The sequence below is a fragment of the Mytilus galloprovincialis genome, chromosome 7 (genome assembly GCF_965363235.1).
Source record: "Mytilus galloprovincialis chromosome 7, xbMytGall1.hap1.1, whole genome shotgun sequence".
Taxonomy (NCBI): Eukaryota; Metazoa; Mollusca; class Bivalvia; order Mytilida; family Mytilidae; genus Mytilus; species Mytilus galloprovincialis.
This window is the reverse complement of record NC_134844.1, coordinates 7,570,778-7,585,523: the sequence shown is the minus strand read 5'-3', so window position 1 is coordinate 7,585,523 and position 14,746 is coordinate 7,570,778. Positions and strand designations below refer to the sequence as shown.

General features: G+C 32.1%; 1 protein-coding gene across 2 annotated transcripts; it reads left to right on the top strand.

The window, feature by feature from the left end:
• The first annotated feature begins 4,736 nt into the window (after positions 1–4,736).
• LOC143082231 (neuronal acetylcholine receptor subunit alpha-9-I-like) lies at positions 4,737–13,198 on the top strand. 2 transcript variants are annotated; one of them, XM_076257816.1, is made up of 4 exons: positions 4,737–4,862; positions 10,007–10,143; positions 11,527–11,672; positions 12,343–13,198. In XM_076257816.1, exons 1-4 carry the CDS (start codon positions 4,817–4,819, stop codon positions 12,872–12,874), a joined length of 861 nt encoding a protein of 286 aa, XP_076113931.1. In that variant the 5' UTR covers positions 4,737–4,816; the 3' UTR covers positions 12,875–13,198. The 2 variants fall into 2 exon arrangements, with proteins under 2 accessions (XP_076113931.1, XP_076113930.1); XM_076257815.1 differs by lacking the exon at positions 4,737–4,862 and adding an exon at positions 6,483–6,638.
• The last annotated feature ends 1,548 nt before the right edge of the window (positions 13,199–14,746 follow it).

Below are 14,746 nucleotides of genomic sequence, written 5' to 3'. Positions count from 1 at the left end.
GGGCGCAGCCCGAAGTGAAATAACTTTAAAGGGTTGACAATTTTGAATATTCATCGATTCGAAGGGGCGACAATTTTTTTATTATACCGAAATAACAGTGGAAAGCTATTTCGAACACTTGCTAGTCTATATTTTTAACATAACAAACAGACTGACGTTTGAAAATACATTTGTGTTCGAATTTCTCAAATTAACAACAAAAGTAGAATCTTTTTGTAAAATATTGATGGCCCTCAAAAGGACCGTTTATAAGAGATATCATCGGCTGCTGGCACTCTCATCTCTATTTATGTCCAATGCCTTTTTTCCTCTTCTCTCGATGGGCTTGCAGTGTAACGTGAACGCTGCCATTTTGTTTATTTACGTCTGGGACGTCATTTTAATGGGAGGTAACTCAAGTGCAAATCAACAAACTCAAAAAGTTATTCACCGGTGGGTAATAAGGTTATTCACCGCTGGTGTGAATTTTTAGGGTTATTCGTCCTATCTTGGAATTGAATGAAAATTGTTATTTATTAATTGTTATTCCATGTCACGTGATAACGTTTCAACCAATAGAATGTTTGAAATATATGTAAGGTATGATAATAGATAATTTCAAATAGCGGAGAGAGAATACATCTGTTCAGATATTTTTGGATATCTGATATCCTCCTTTATGATCATATGTAGTAATCAAACTATTGATTCGAGTTTTGCTCAATGGTTTATGTACAATCTTTTTTCATACTTTACACATTCAGACATTTGAGACCGAACAGGTTTTGACTCTGACAACATGCCTCGGAGACAATCAATTGTGCCTATACTGTCTTAGAACTTAACACTTAAAAAGAAGTCGATTATTTAATCGCGAGATTAGCAGTTTATTCATTAATAAGTCCTTTTGGGTTTGATTCTTTAAAAGGTTTGTTAGTTTTGGAATATCAAAACTTTTCGTTTCGAGCATCTCTTATAATTTTCATTATTTAAACTCGTGTCGTGTTTGCTGTTTTGAATTTGAGTTGAAACGGTATACATATAAACTAGGTATACATATAAACTATCTTCATACCTCTGCAGCATTTAAAGATATTTTTCGCATTGCAAATGATCAATTATAAGCGATGTTATTTGCACATTTGTGCATATGGCTCTAACAGCCATTATAACGCTTATGAAACTCCGCTTTTCATTACAAAGAAAAAAACGCCATTTAACTAAATATCATAGAACAAATTATATAACACAGAGTCATTTATTGATGTTTTATTTTCTTATTATCTCTGCATTAAATGAGAAAAACGATTACAACCGTAAATCTCGAATGAATTGATACATAGTCATGATAGGCCATGAATTGATCTTTATAAGACGCCGGTACAGCATTGGAAAACGTAAAGCATAATGGATTGGCGAGAAAAGGTAAAGATACAATCTTCGATGGGAGCAAAATATTTATCTGAACGGTTTTACAGAAGAGAAATTGTATGGGGATAAGATAGAAACTATTTGTATATAATTGAAAGATAGTAACTGCTAGTAAAGTAGACGGGGTGTTGTTTATTTATGGTAGTTTAACACCATCTGTTATATGTCTCATATAACTGGTAGGAAAAGGAAGATCACTTTAATAATGCCGTAAGTAGATTTTAAAAACTGATCCTTATATTGTGTGTGTCCGGTCATTGTAGGTTCATGTTTTGACACTACGTTCTCTAAATGTAACCCATAGTTCAGCGAGAAGTAAAAATTACTGGGTTTTATTATAGTAAAAAAGTAAAATAAGACAAAAATGGAACTCCAAGGGAAATTCAAAACGAAAAGTCCTTAACTCACTACTGCTCATTAACCATTACAATGTACTGAACTTGATCAGTTGGCTTTCAATTCCTCAATGATTTCTCATTAATTCAGAATGTGATTTGTAAAGCTTTCACACGCAAGTTTACAATCAATTAAACAAAGTTATGTCATGAATGATGTAACAAAACAATGAATGATGGACCTTTTAACTATTTTATAAACGTGAGATTTCCAAAAATTGCTATCAATGTAGGTTTCACCGGTGAAACATTACTGAATGACTAAAGAGAAAAGAAATACCCTAAAACTATATCAAATGAGCTTAAATGGTTTGACCAATAATGGGTTACATTTTAAACATTGTGACTTTGATGGAGAGATGTCCCATCGGCACTAATACCACAGCTCTTATATCTATGAAAGAAGAAACCCGATGCGAAAAAAACATCAACAAAAGTGGAAATCGATAGTCATATCTAATTCATCTGTTTGCTAGGTAAACAAAAATTTACTTTCGCGAACTGCATCTGTAATTAAAGTTACTCGTATTTATACAAACATTAAAAATCCCTCTAAAACTGGTGTCAGAGGACACATTATGTTGGAGACCCATATAAAATTGAGAATGGAAATGTGGAATGTGTGAAAAAGACAACAACATGACCATAGACCATGACCATAGAACAGACAACAGCAGGTCACCAACAGATCTTCAATGCAGCGAGAAATTCCCGCAACCGGAGGCGTCCTTCAGCTGGCCTCTAAACAATTATATATACTAGTTCAGTGAAAATAAACGCCATACTAAACTCCAAATTGTACACAAGAAACTAAAATTAAAAATACAAGACTAACAAAGGCCAGATGCTTCTGACTTGGACAGGCGCAAAAATGCGGCGGGGTTAAACATGTGTATGAGATCTCGACCCTCCCCTATACCTCTAGCCAATGTAGAAAAGTAAACGCATAACAATACACACATTAAAATCCAGTTCAAGAGAAGTCCCAGTCTGATGTCAGAAGATGTAACCAAAGAAAATAAAAAGATGACAATAATACATAAATAACAACAGAATACTTGCAGTCAACTGACAGGCCAGCTCCAGACTTCAATTAAACTGATTGAAAGATTATGTCTTCATTATATGAATAACAGACACAATCCATCCCATTATGGGTTTAGTATCGTACCATCATAACATATATGAGAAGAACTCCAATAACTGGTTTTTGAATAAATGTGTTTAGTTCCGATGCAAAGACCCTATCAGTGAATCAATATTAACGCCAAAATATGCAATCTTGAATAACCTGACAACAGTATTGTAACCATATCCCTCCTTAATAAGTCTATTTAAATGTATTGTTAGCTTCTGAGGTGAATACTGACATTTTTGTGCTTCATAAAGAATATTTCCATAAAAAAAATTGGATGTGAAATACATGAACGGATGAGAAGTCTGCAAGATGAGCTATATTTACAAATGATCTCCTTGTATTGATGATAAAATTTAGTAAATGTTTTGACTAGTTTGTGATATCGAAAACCCTGGTGTTATAATTTTTCAGTAATACATAAATTTTTCTCGTTAAAATCTAAAACATTGTTACATACACGAGCGAATCGTACAAGATAAGATAAATAAACTCTGTAAGATTGTATATAATCTAATATCATTGACTAATTCTACTTATATCAATGTCAAACCATGGAGAACAATAGTATTATTGGCTGTAAACATTTAGATCTGATAATTGAAGTGCTATTGTTAAAAATACCAACGAAAGAAGTTTCATTAAAAGATCATAAAAGTAACAAAAACTACAGTAGATGACGTTTATTAGTTTTTCATATGATTTCATCTGCATTTTAACTGAGGATGTAGGATCTTAAATGCGATCTTCAAAGGTCAATCATTTGTTGAGTATTATAATTTTGTTTTATTAGGACTTCTGTGACAGGTCGATACTAGATACAACTGTAATTTACTGATACAGTTTTCGGAAATGTACTTGAACCCTTAAACATGAAGTTAATAATTTGGATTTTTACCCATACTTCTGATGAATATTAACTCCCCGTCACTGGCTTGATATCTATTACGGCAGAAAGTTACTTTTTATCGATGATTCGATCACCCTTCCGGTGGAAAGTAACTCCTCACCCCTAGGTTGGTGTCTCCTCTGGTGAGAAGTCACTTTCTATCTCTATTTAGATATCCAATTTGTTTAAAAGTCTGTTTATTCTTCTCTTGTGGTGAAAACAAAAAAAAATATTATTTTGATACCCTTCAGGAAAATGTAACTCCTCATCAAAGCTCTGTTATTCCTTTTGGTGAAGGTAACTTCCAATCATAAGCTTTACATTCCTTAAGCCTTTTGAAAAATAACACCCCCTTTCTTGTATGATTCATAACAAGGAATCTCAACAAAACTAAAAAAATAAAGGTAAATAATAACCTGAATCTCTGAAAGCTTTGTACTAATCTTTCCCTGTAAGATAAAAGTTTGAGAAGTGGCTAACAATTTGAATATGGGAATGTTACTGGTATAAGATGAACCTTATAGAATGAAAAATCCGAATTAGGAATTTAACACAATTCTTCGAGACCCCTTCCACCAGTACAATATTTCTTTAAAACCAATGAATTATTTCAAGATAAAGCAAGTCAGTGTACACCGCAAGATCGAAATGCAAGATCAGATTACTGTTCTTATCAAAATAACAAAATATTTTTTTAAACAAAGTATGAAGGAGCTGAAAAGAGTTGATAAAAAAGAATCATATATATATATATATATATATATATATATATACATTTTTTTGTAAGATAGGGATATATTTAAGTCAGTCAATCGCTTCAATTACATGAACTTGATGCTCAATTTCCTTTAGAGTTGTTTTCATTTGAAACCAGACTTAACTAGTTAAACTTTATAAGTTGTATCATCTGATACATGCATGTCAAGATGGTTCATACCATATAAAACATTGTATGTGCGTTAGAGTTTAGAATATTAATAATCGACGATGATAGGTTACCGTTTGTGGATCGCTGTTCTCTTTATCGGCTTTGGTATGTTGATTACTTAGATTGCTATTAAGCTTTTTTAAAATTCAAAATGAAATTTTTCCTACATTTTCTCGTATACATTGATTGTGCTGAAGTAAACTGGAGATAATAATTTGCAATGTGATACAAGATACATATATGTTAGCTTTTCAAAACCAAATGAATCAGCGATACTTATCCGAATTAGAATTAACCTTAGTTTTAAAACTTGGCAGTTCGCCTACATATTTTCTGATGTGTCTCGATGGAGAAGTGTAACTCGTTTTAGCTCCATCGTTTTTTCGACAATATATCCATTGTTTATGTCGATTTTTTAATTTCTGTTTTGATTTTTGACGTCTATATAATGTAGCTGCAACTTAAGTCAGTGTTTCAAAGACAAACACCTTGTTGGTGATTTTATTTTACTTTAAACCATGTTTAACAAAAAATAAAGTTTAATTGGTTATAACATAAACACTCGACTGGACGTCTCTGAACGGCGAATTAATAAAATAAATGATTGCAATTGCATTGTTTAATCAATGTGAAGTTCACACATACTTATCTTCAAAAATTTCGAATGGGATATTGATAGATTTGGGTTTCATAAACGCTATTAGAAAATTTTTAGTTTCTTTTTTACAATCCAATAAATATCATTGTAAAAATCGTAGACCGTTTGACTGGAAATTAGTATGGCGTTCATTATCACTGAACTAGTATATATTTGTTTAGGGGCCAGCTGAAGGACGCCTCCGGGTGCGGGAATTTCTCGCTCCATTGAAGACCTATTGGTGACCTTCTGCTGTTGTTTTTTTCTATGGTCAGGTTGTTGTCTCTTTGGCACATTCCCCATTTCCATTCTCAATTTTATCATAAAGTTTATTAGGCTTCAATTAGCTCACTCTTTTTTATCTTTTTTTTTACGAAAGTGACTGTAATGATACTGCAAGTATAACTCACTTCGAGTAGGTCGATACTTACTCAAATGCACTTCTTGTTAACTAATATATCATCGTAGCAATAGCCTGTTAGTAAACAGAACACAAGTTACTGTGATAAAAATATTAAAACATGAACGTTTATTCAATAAATACTCCCCATTGCCAAGTGGATAAATTTTCGTCACCAACAATTTTTATGGCTGATATTTTAAAAACCCATTATTTATAACTCTTTAAAGGTTTAAAAAATACATTGTATTATTCACCCCACATATAAGTCACAGTTAAATGGACTTGCTATTCCTTTAAAGCTTTTGTTTTGCAGTTATCTTATCTTTTGCATATTTATATTTTCAAAACAACATAGATATTCTTGACCAATTTAATGCAATGAAAATGTATCGAAATCAACGGCTGTTTGTTTGTCATTTTCGACATATCAGTACTACTTGGGTACAAAGTGACATATCAGACCTAACAATTTTATACAGCTGCATGCCCTTTTGTATTCAGATACATGCGTTTGTGTTTGTATATAGAAAAACGTTCTATAAACGATTACATGTGTCTCAGTATTAGATGTTTCAATTTCTAATTTCGGTCAGTTTGTTCGTAAATTGAATTAAAACAAACCAGAAATAACAAGTTACACGATGTACTTTAATTAAGTAGATTCTACATCACCTGATACATTTGAAGTGGCCTGATGATCCCGGGGTTATAAAACGCGCTACTGATTACTATTCTTTGTAGTTCAATTTGTTATTGTGCTCTGAAGTTTCAAAGGCAGCTAAAAGTATGGATTTCTTTACAAAATTAATGTTTGGGATTTATTTGTTTTTTGTTGTTCATGGTAAGTTTATTTTAAAATTAATTCTAAATATAAGTCATATTTGTTTCAGTATGAATCAATATTTGATATCAAGCCATCACCTTTTGTGGGCGTTAATAGTGGAACAGATTCCGTTATGTCTTCGAGGGTACATGAGTTTGTCCTGTTTGTGTTTTGTGAAGCTCGTTTCTTTCAATCTTTTATTTTCTGAGCAGTGCTTTTGGACATTTGTTGGTCAATTTGTAGTTTTGTTTTCGATCATACTATTTCCAGTGTTTATTCGACTTGCAGTGTTTGGTTGCACATTCTTTTTTTAACGTTTTACTAAGTTATTCGGTGTGTTTGTTAATATACCCAGATGCTTAGAAGAAAGTACACACTTTGTATTACACTGGCTTTATAAAAATAGAACATATTTTGCATCAATGAATGATACCTTGATATTATATCGTTCTGTTTAGAACATTTGTAGAAACGAAAATGCCTTAACCGAATTTTGCTCATTCTAACGTATGCAAGGTCAATTATCAGTTTTAATGGTGTCCGTTTGGAGTTAGAAGGAGTATATACATCATATCAAAATATAAATACTTTGTCTGTCTGTTTTGATTGTGATTTAAAAATTTAAACATTTTAGTTTTTCTGTTGTAAATGAACTAAATTGATCTTTACCTATATTTAATCATGATAAAGTACGTATGGTTTAAATCGTAATTATTATATATTTGTTATGAAAAAGGCAATTCTCGTGATATATTTATTTGTCGTCCGTATTTTTCTAAACAGGTTCCTAAAACAATTCCATGAAGTATTTCCACGTGACGTTAAGTAAACATAAAAAAATCGCCAATCTTAAATGGTTCCTATTAACTTTTTAACTGTTTACATGTTTCATGAATACATAAATGCATTAACCAACCAGTTCCTGCTACTTCCTCTGCATCTGAATATTTAAGCGATTAGCTGAAGATTTAACCAAATGGATCGTTTTTCTAACTTGAAGATCACACGTTTTATCGTCAATCTGAAGTTTATATGATATATCTTTTCTGTTAAAAGCATAGCAGCATACATATTATATAAAGTCTTGAAGAGTTCGTTTGTTCTCCTGAAGTGGATATATTCCATTAAAGGGACACCTCTGTATCAGATAACATATTTACTGCTACTGACAAACTGTTATCTGACATTGTTAGAAATGTAACAAACCATATCAATATGGCAACAGAGAGAATTCAATGGAACTATTTGAAATAAAATGTAAAATGGTAATATGTATTAATGAAAAACAATTCATGCTTTACGTTATTCCATCTAAATTAAAAAAGTTATCATACACCAAGGGACATGCTCTAAAATATGATAATCAGGATTCAACAGCAAATTTTGTAGATGGATAGAGCATAGGTTAATGGAATGAGTATTACGACATCACACTATCTTAGATGTTGATCCTTTCAAAAAATTTCAATTGTGTGATATACGAGTTAAGATAATATTTTTAATTGCTTCGAAGTGCTATGTGTTCAAAACCTACTTAATTATTAACGCTCTCTAGAATCTGCTTTTAACAAATATTCATAAATATTTGATTACAGCGAACAATAATTTTATAATGAATGAGTTCATCAATAAATTTCAACCTCAATTACTATTCTTTAAATAACTTGTAACATAGACACTTATTTCAAGAACAAGTTACTTTATTTTTGAGGGCCATTTTTATATAATTATTTTTCTAAATATGTATCATGTATCTAGTTTTTGAAAGCTATATTTATGTTACTAGTTCTTGGGTCGATGCCACAACTGGTGGAGTTTTAATTCCCCGAGGGTATCACAAGCCTGTAGTCAACACTTCTATGTTTATATGAATTATCATTTATATGGTCATGATTATAAATTAACTTTTCTACAAAACTTTGAACTTTTGAAATATTAAGGCTTTTCTACCACAGGAATAGATTACCTTAGCTGTATTTTGTCCTCAATGCTCTTCAATTGCGTAACTGTTTTGGCCCTTTTCGCATTATTTTGATTTAGCGTTACGGATGAGTCTTTTGTAGGCGAGACGCGCGACTGGCGCAAATACAAAATTTCAATTCTGGTATCTATGATGAGTTTCTTTATTAATAAGTTCTCCGATGGATCATTTTTCAAACTTGAAGATCTCAAGTTTTATCGTCAATTTGAAGATTATCTGTTGTCTGTAAAGAATATGTTTTTTTTCTGTTAAAAGCATTGCAGCATACATATCATATTACGACTTGAAGAGTTCATTTGTTCTCCTCTCCTTAAGTGAATATACTCCATTAAGTAGAAAAACGTAAACAGAGAGAACGTATGTTTTCCGGATTTGTTGCTATGCAGATTTCGTAAACTATATAGATTGTAATATTCTATTGACAACTTTTGAAACTTATAATAATTTTATCATGTGAATCCCCTGGTTCATTTGATAATTCACACACAGGGATAAACCTATTTGGGATAGTTGTACCTTTTAGGGTATTTGTTAACAACCAATTGTGCAATAAACTAAATAATTATTAAAAAAAAAGATGTTGTTGCGTTCAATACGTAATTATGTGATAGATGAGTTTAGATAATACTTCTTATTGCTTGAGAGTATTATGTGTTCAATACTAATTTTTGTGATAACTGCATTTTAACAAATAGACATTTGAATACTGCGAACAATAAATATGAAGGTGATAATTGATTTTGATAGCTGATTTTATGATAAATGAGTTCAACAATAAATAACATCGTCGCTTGTCATACTTAAAATAACTAACTATAAAATTATAAATATGTTCAAGGTAAAGGCTTTCAAGATCTAGTGATATTGCAATGTATTTCATGGACACTTATTTCAAGAACTTCTTATAAGGAAACTTATTTCTCGACTTAGTTACATGAACACTTATTTCAAGCAGTAGTTACTTAAACACTTATACTTTTGAAGAAAATATTAATACAACTAGTGTTTGAAATATGGGTTTATGTAGCTAGTTCTAGAAAAATATGTTTATATAACTAAATATTGGACGCTTATCCTGAACACAGTAATGTGTATTAAAGAATACAATATTGTTTACTACAAATACTTGTAACTAAAAGTGTCTGAAATATATTTTTTAAATGAGAAGTGTGAGATAAATCAGTCAAAATCAGCAAGATTTCGTTTACCGATACAATGTGTTTCAACACACGAGCTACATTTTTTGCACTGTCTTAGATAACACGTTAGTCCTTTATTGAGTGACTATGTTGTGGTTGTTGGTGCTATTTTATGACTAATATATTTAGTTATTTCTGTTATAACTTTGTAACTTTGTAGATAAATTGCATTAAATATTCTTCTCGATTGTATTGTCTTTATATAGGTAGACCAGACATGATCGAAGAAGAAATCTTAGATGAAATTTTATACAACTATAACAAGCTAGCCAGACCAGGAACTATTGAACATCCAACAGTGAAGGTAGAACATGGAGTGAACCTGATTAAAATAGAGGAATGCGTAAGTGGCTATTTGTTGATAACAATAAGGACAATGACCTTACAGTATAAGTACATCACTTGGAATAAACTAGATAAGAATAGAAGAATATGAAAAGTGTATCTTGTCGACACACCCGGATTGAGGACATTTTATAATATATGAGGCGCTAGAAGATATATACTCTGAGGTTCATTGCATGAGTTTATGTTCTTAAAACAAGTTATTAGAATTATTCGCCTTTTGTTGTCCTCCAGTATCCATTAATGTACGAAAATATCAACTTATCCCTTTCAATTCATATTCAAAACAGGGTATAGTTTTGTTTTTGTGATTTGTATCGATCTGTTGAGTTAAATCCTATGCAACTGATTTTTATAGTTTGTTCTTATGTTATTAGTTATCAAAAGTACCAGGATTATAATTTAGTGCGCCAGACGCGCGTTTCATCTACATAAGACTCACCAGTGACGCTCATATCACAATAGTTATAAAGCCAAACTAGTACAAAGTTGAAGAGCATTGATGATCCAAAATTCCAAAAAGTTGTGCCAAATACGGCTAAGGTAATCTATTCCTGGGACAAGAAAATCCTTAGTTTTTCGAAAAATTCAAAGTTTTGTAAACAGGAAATTTATACAAATGACTACATAATTGATATTCATGTCAACACCGAAGTGCTGACTACTTGGCTGGTGATACCATTCGACAACTATCCCAGGTTAAGATAGGGTTGTTATACCTCTGTACATTCCATACTTATAAAACCAAGAAGATGAGAGTTTGATTGCCATAGAATCAACTCTATACAAGGAACCAAATGACATAGATATTAACAACAAAAGGTTACCATACGGCCTTCACCAATGAGTAAAACACACACCGCAATTCACTTAAAAATGGCCCCTTAATTACAAATATAAAATAATTCAATCGAAAAAAACTAACGGCCTTAAAAATGAACGAAAATCAACAAGATATACAGCATTAAACGACAACAACTGAATAACAGGGTACTGACTTGGAATGCTGCCTGTTCCAAGTCAGTAGCCAATAGTTCAGTAATTGTCGTTGATTCATGTCTGTCATATTTATTTTTTTCGTAAATTGTTTTTTTGTAAATTAGGTTGTTTTTATAAGGTGGCTTTTTAAACGGGCTTATAAGGGATGATTCTTTTTCTCATTGCTGCATTCTTGAAGGTCGTTTGCTTGATTCGCGTTATTTATACTGAATTAATAGATAGTATTCTCATTTGCAATCACACCATATATCATTTTTTTCCAATAGAGAAAAATTATCTATGTGTTAGATTTTGAGTAATCTTACATTGAACTACAGATAGATTTCTCAAAACTCAAAAATATATAATAAATATTAAGAATTTTATTACATTGTTTATGTAGGATGGGAAAACATTAAAGGCAATGACATGGCTTCCTATAGCCTGGACAGATCCTCGTCTGGCTTGGTCTCTAGACTTCTATGACCTTGATGCACTTACTCTTCCGTCAGACTTATTGTGGACGCCAGATATCGTTCTATACAACAGGTATATTATAACCACCAATTGATTTTAACAGTTAAGATGCAATTTATTCTTACTTTGTTCGGACATATTTTCACATGCATACATATACAATAGTAATTTGTTCTTAGAAGATCCTGCGAAATGTGTATCAGAATTATAATTCCGCTATAGATAATGTTCTCTTATTCAATGAAAACCAATATTGAAATGTGTCTGAGTTAACTCATCTTGTACCATTCATTTAAGGATTATTTATATTATTAGCCTCTAAAATATTTTAATTTTTAAGTACATTAAAGTTATGTGTATCCTTCTAGCTTCGTTCACAGAGGGTCTTATTATATGGGACATAACAATCAAGAGATTCTCTTTTTCAACACAATACCCGAGAAGTTTGCTTTTATCAATTCAGTAGTATACTAACAAATAATAATCGTTAATTGCAAATATTCACTTGATGAAATATGGATTTCGCATCTAGTTTATGGTTGCTGAAATGAACAACTGAGTAAATACTTTCTAGGAAAAACCAATCAATCGTCTTTGATAACTTCTACTACAATTTAAGATGAGTACCCGGCAAAATCATAAACTGTACATGCAAAAGAGAAGGCAACGACTATGATTTTCTTTTTGCTTCGTATTAATCATGATATTATTTAAAACTTAACTATTTTTTGTTTTGTTTCAGCCCTTCATCACATGCTGGTAATGCTTACAATCCGCGAGTTTACATCTTCAATAGTGGTTCCCTGTCCTGGTATCCTCCTACTACCATAACTACTAATTGTGAAGGGAGCGAAATAGATAACACAGTTATATTTTGCCTAATGCGATTTGGTTCTTGGTCATATCATGGTAGGGCACTAGACATTGTGCTATCCTCAGACTTTGTTGACACTGAAGATTATATTGAACATCCTGAATGGGAATATGTAAATTCCACAGCATATAAAGCCGTACAGATGTATGCATGTTGTCCAGAAGCATATCCATATGTTATGTATAATATAACATTACGCAGACGTGACAATTCGCAGTCATACAATGTAGAAACCAATCTTCCCCATTCGATCAATGGCGTCATTGAAAGAAAGGAGTCAAAATACAATGTTAATTCCGACACAGCAGTACTGGATAAAGACAGTAACACATATCAAACAAATAATACCATTAGTGGAAAAGAAACTGATACAGGCAACACAGACTCGGGAGGAAAGTGATAGGGCAACACAGACTCGGGAGGAAAGTGATAGGGCAACAAAGACTCGGGAGGAAAGTGATAGGGCAACACAGACTCGGGAGGAAAGTGATAGGGCAACACAGACTCGGGAGGAAAGTGATAGGGCAACAAAGACAATTCATGAAAAAATAAATAAAAGCAAAATATTAAGTGCAGTTTTCATACCGGTGCAATGTGTTTCTATGATTTTCCTTTTTCATATATGCTCTTGAATTTGTACATAAGTCAACCATCCATGAAAGTGATTTCTTTTTCGGAATAACATTTGTTTAATGTATATTTATAAATTATAATTTGTAATGTATTTTTGTTCTTTAACCTTTCTCGTGCATTGTATAATATGTCATTGTATTCTAGCGGTGTCGCCATCTTTTATGTTATTACTGTTCGTTTGAAGTCCCCATTACTGATGATTAATCATTATTTCGGGGATACCAGTTTTGGGGAATTCGTAAGTACAGGTAATCCACATCAACAAATTACAACCATCAAACTACAGGCTCTCTACACGAGACATGCACATATAGAGTGTGGCGGGATTTGTTTAAACATTTAGTTAGTTTTTAATTTAATAATAACTCGCAATATTTATACCGATAAAATATTTAAAGATTAAAGTACAGTGTTGATATTAAAACCTTTTAGAATAAGTTATTGAAAGCATCGATAACTTTACCCACTCGGTAAACAATATCATTGTAAAAATTATGATGTGCTATCATACAGGAACTTCTTAGGAAGAAAGATAAGAAGTTTGGAATATCCTTTAACTCTATATTCCGCTATATAGATGATGTTCTTTCACTACATAACTCAAAATTTGGTGACTAGGTCGAACGCATCTATCCCATTGAAATAGAGATAAAGGATACAACAGATACAGTTAAGTCGGCCTCATATCTTGACTTACATCTAGAAATTGACAATGAGGGTCGATTGAAAACAAAACTTTACGACAAACGAGAGGATTTCAGCTTTCCAAGTGTGAACTTTCCATTTCTAAGTAGCAACATTCCAGCAGCACCTGCATACGGTGTATATATCTCCTAATTAATACGATATTCCCGTGCTTGCATTTCCTATCATGATTTTCTTGATACAGGTTTGTTGCTCACAAGGAAGCTATTAAACCAAGAGTTCTAAATGGTGAAGTTGAAATCATCTCTTCGTAAATTTTACGGACGCCATCACGAGTTGGTTGACCGTTATGGAATAACCGTTTCACAAATGATATCGGATATGTTCCTTACCTCGTAACTACAATCCCCTTCCCTTTCATAAATGTGACCTACCGAATTAGACTATTCACCAGATTTGTAATCTCATAAGCAACACAACGGGTGCCACATGTGGAGCAGGGTCTGCTTTACCCTGCCGGAGCACCTGAGATCACCCCTAGTTTTTGGCGGGGTTCGTGTTGTTTATTCTTTAGTTTTCTATGTTGTGTCATGTGTACTATTGTTTGTCTGTTTGTTCTTTTCATTTTTAGCCATGGCGTTGTCAGTTAATTTTTCGATATACGAGCTTGACTGTCTCTATGGTATCTTTCGTCCCTCTTTTGTGAATATTTACCATAGGAATATATACAACCTGTCAATTGAGAAGTCCTTAAAATAGATTATTAAAGAGTTTTCTTTTTTTGTATTCATATAATTTTTCTCCTAACAATTAAGCAACACATTTTTCTTTTTTTTCCTATCAAAGTCGAAAATGTTTTTAAGATTCTACTACCTTTCGAAGTTTGATAGTGTACAAGGTAATGTTTCACAAGACGGGTTATAACGTTGTTACACTAAATCAATTCAATATGCATTAATTGATATTTTGTCTTGGATGCATACTTTTTTTCAAA

Bases quoted from the DNA above. Each gene is read 5' to 3' on its own strand.
- LOC143082231 (XM_076257815.1), top strand. From the start codon at position 6,584: ATGGATTTCTTTACAAAATTAATGTTTGGGATTTATTTGTTTTTTGTT. The intron at 6,639-10,006 runs GTAAGTTTATTT...GTCTTTATATAG, and splicing joins TTTGTTTTTTGTTGTTCATG to GTAGACCAGACATGATCGAA. The intron at 11,673-12,342 runs GTATATTATAAC...GTTTTGTTTCAG, and splicing joins GATATCGTTCTATACAACAG to CCCTTCATCACATGCTGGTA.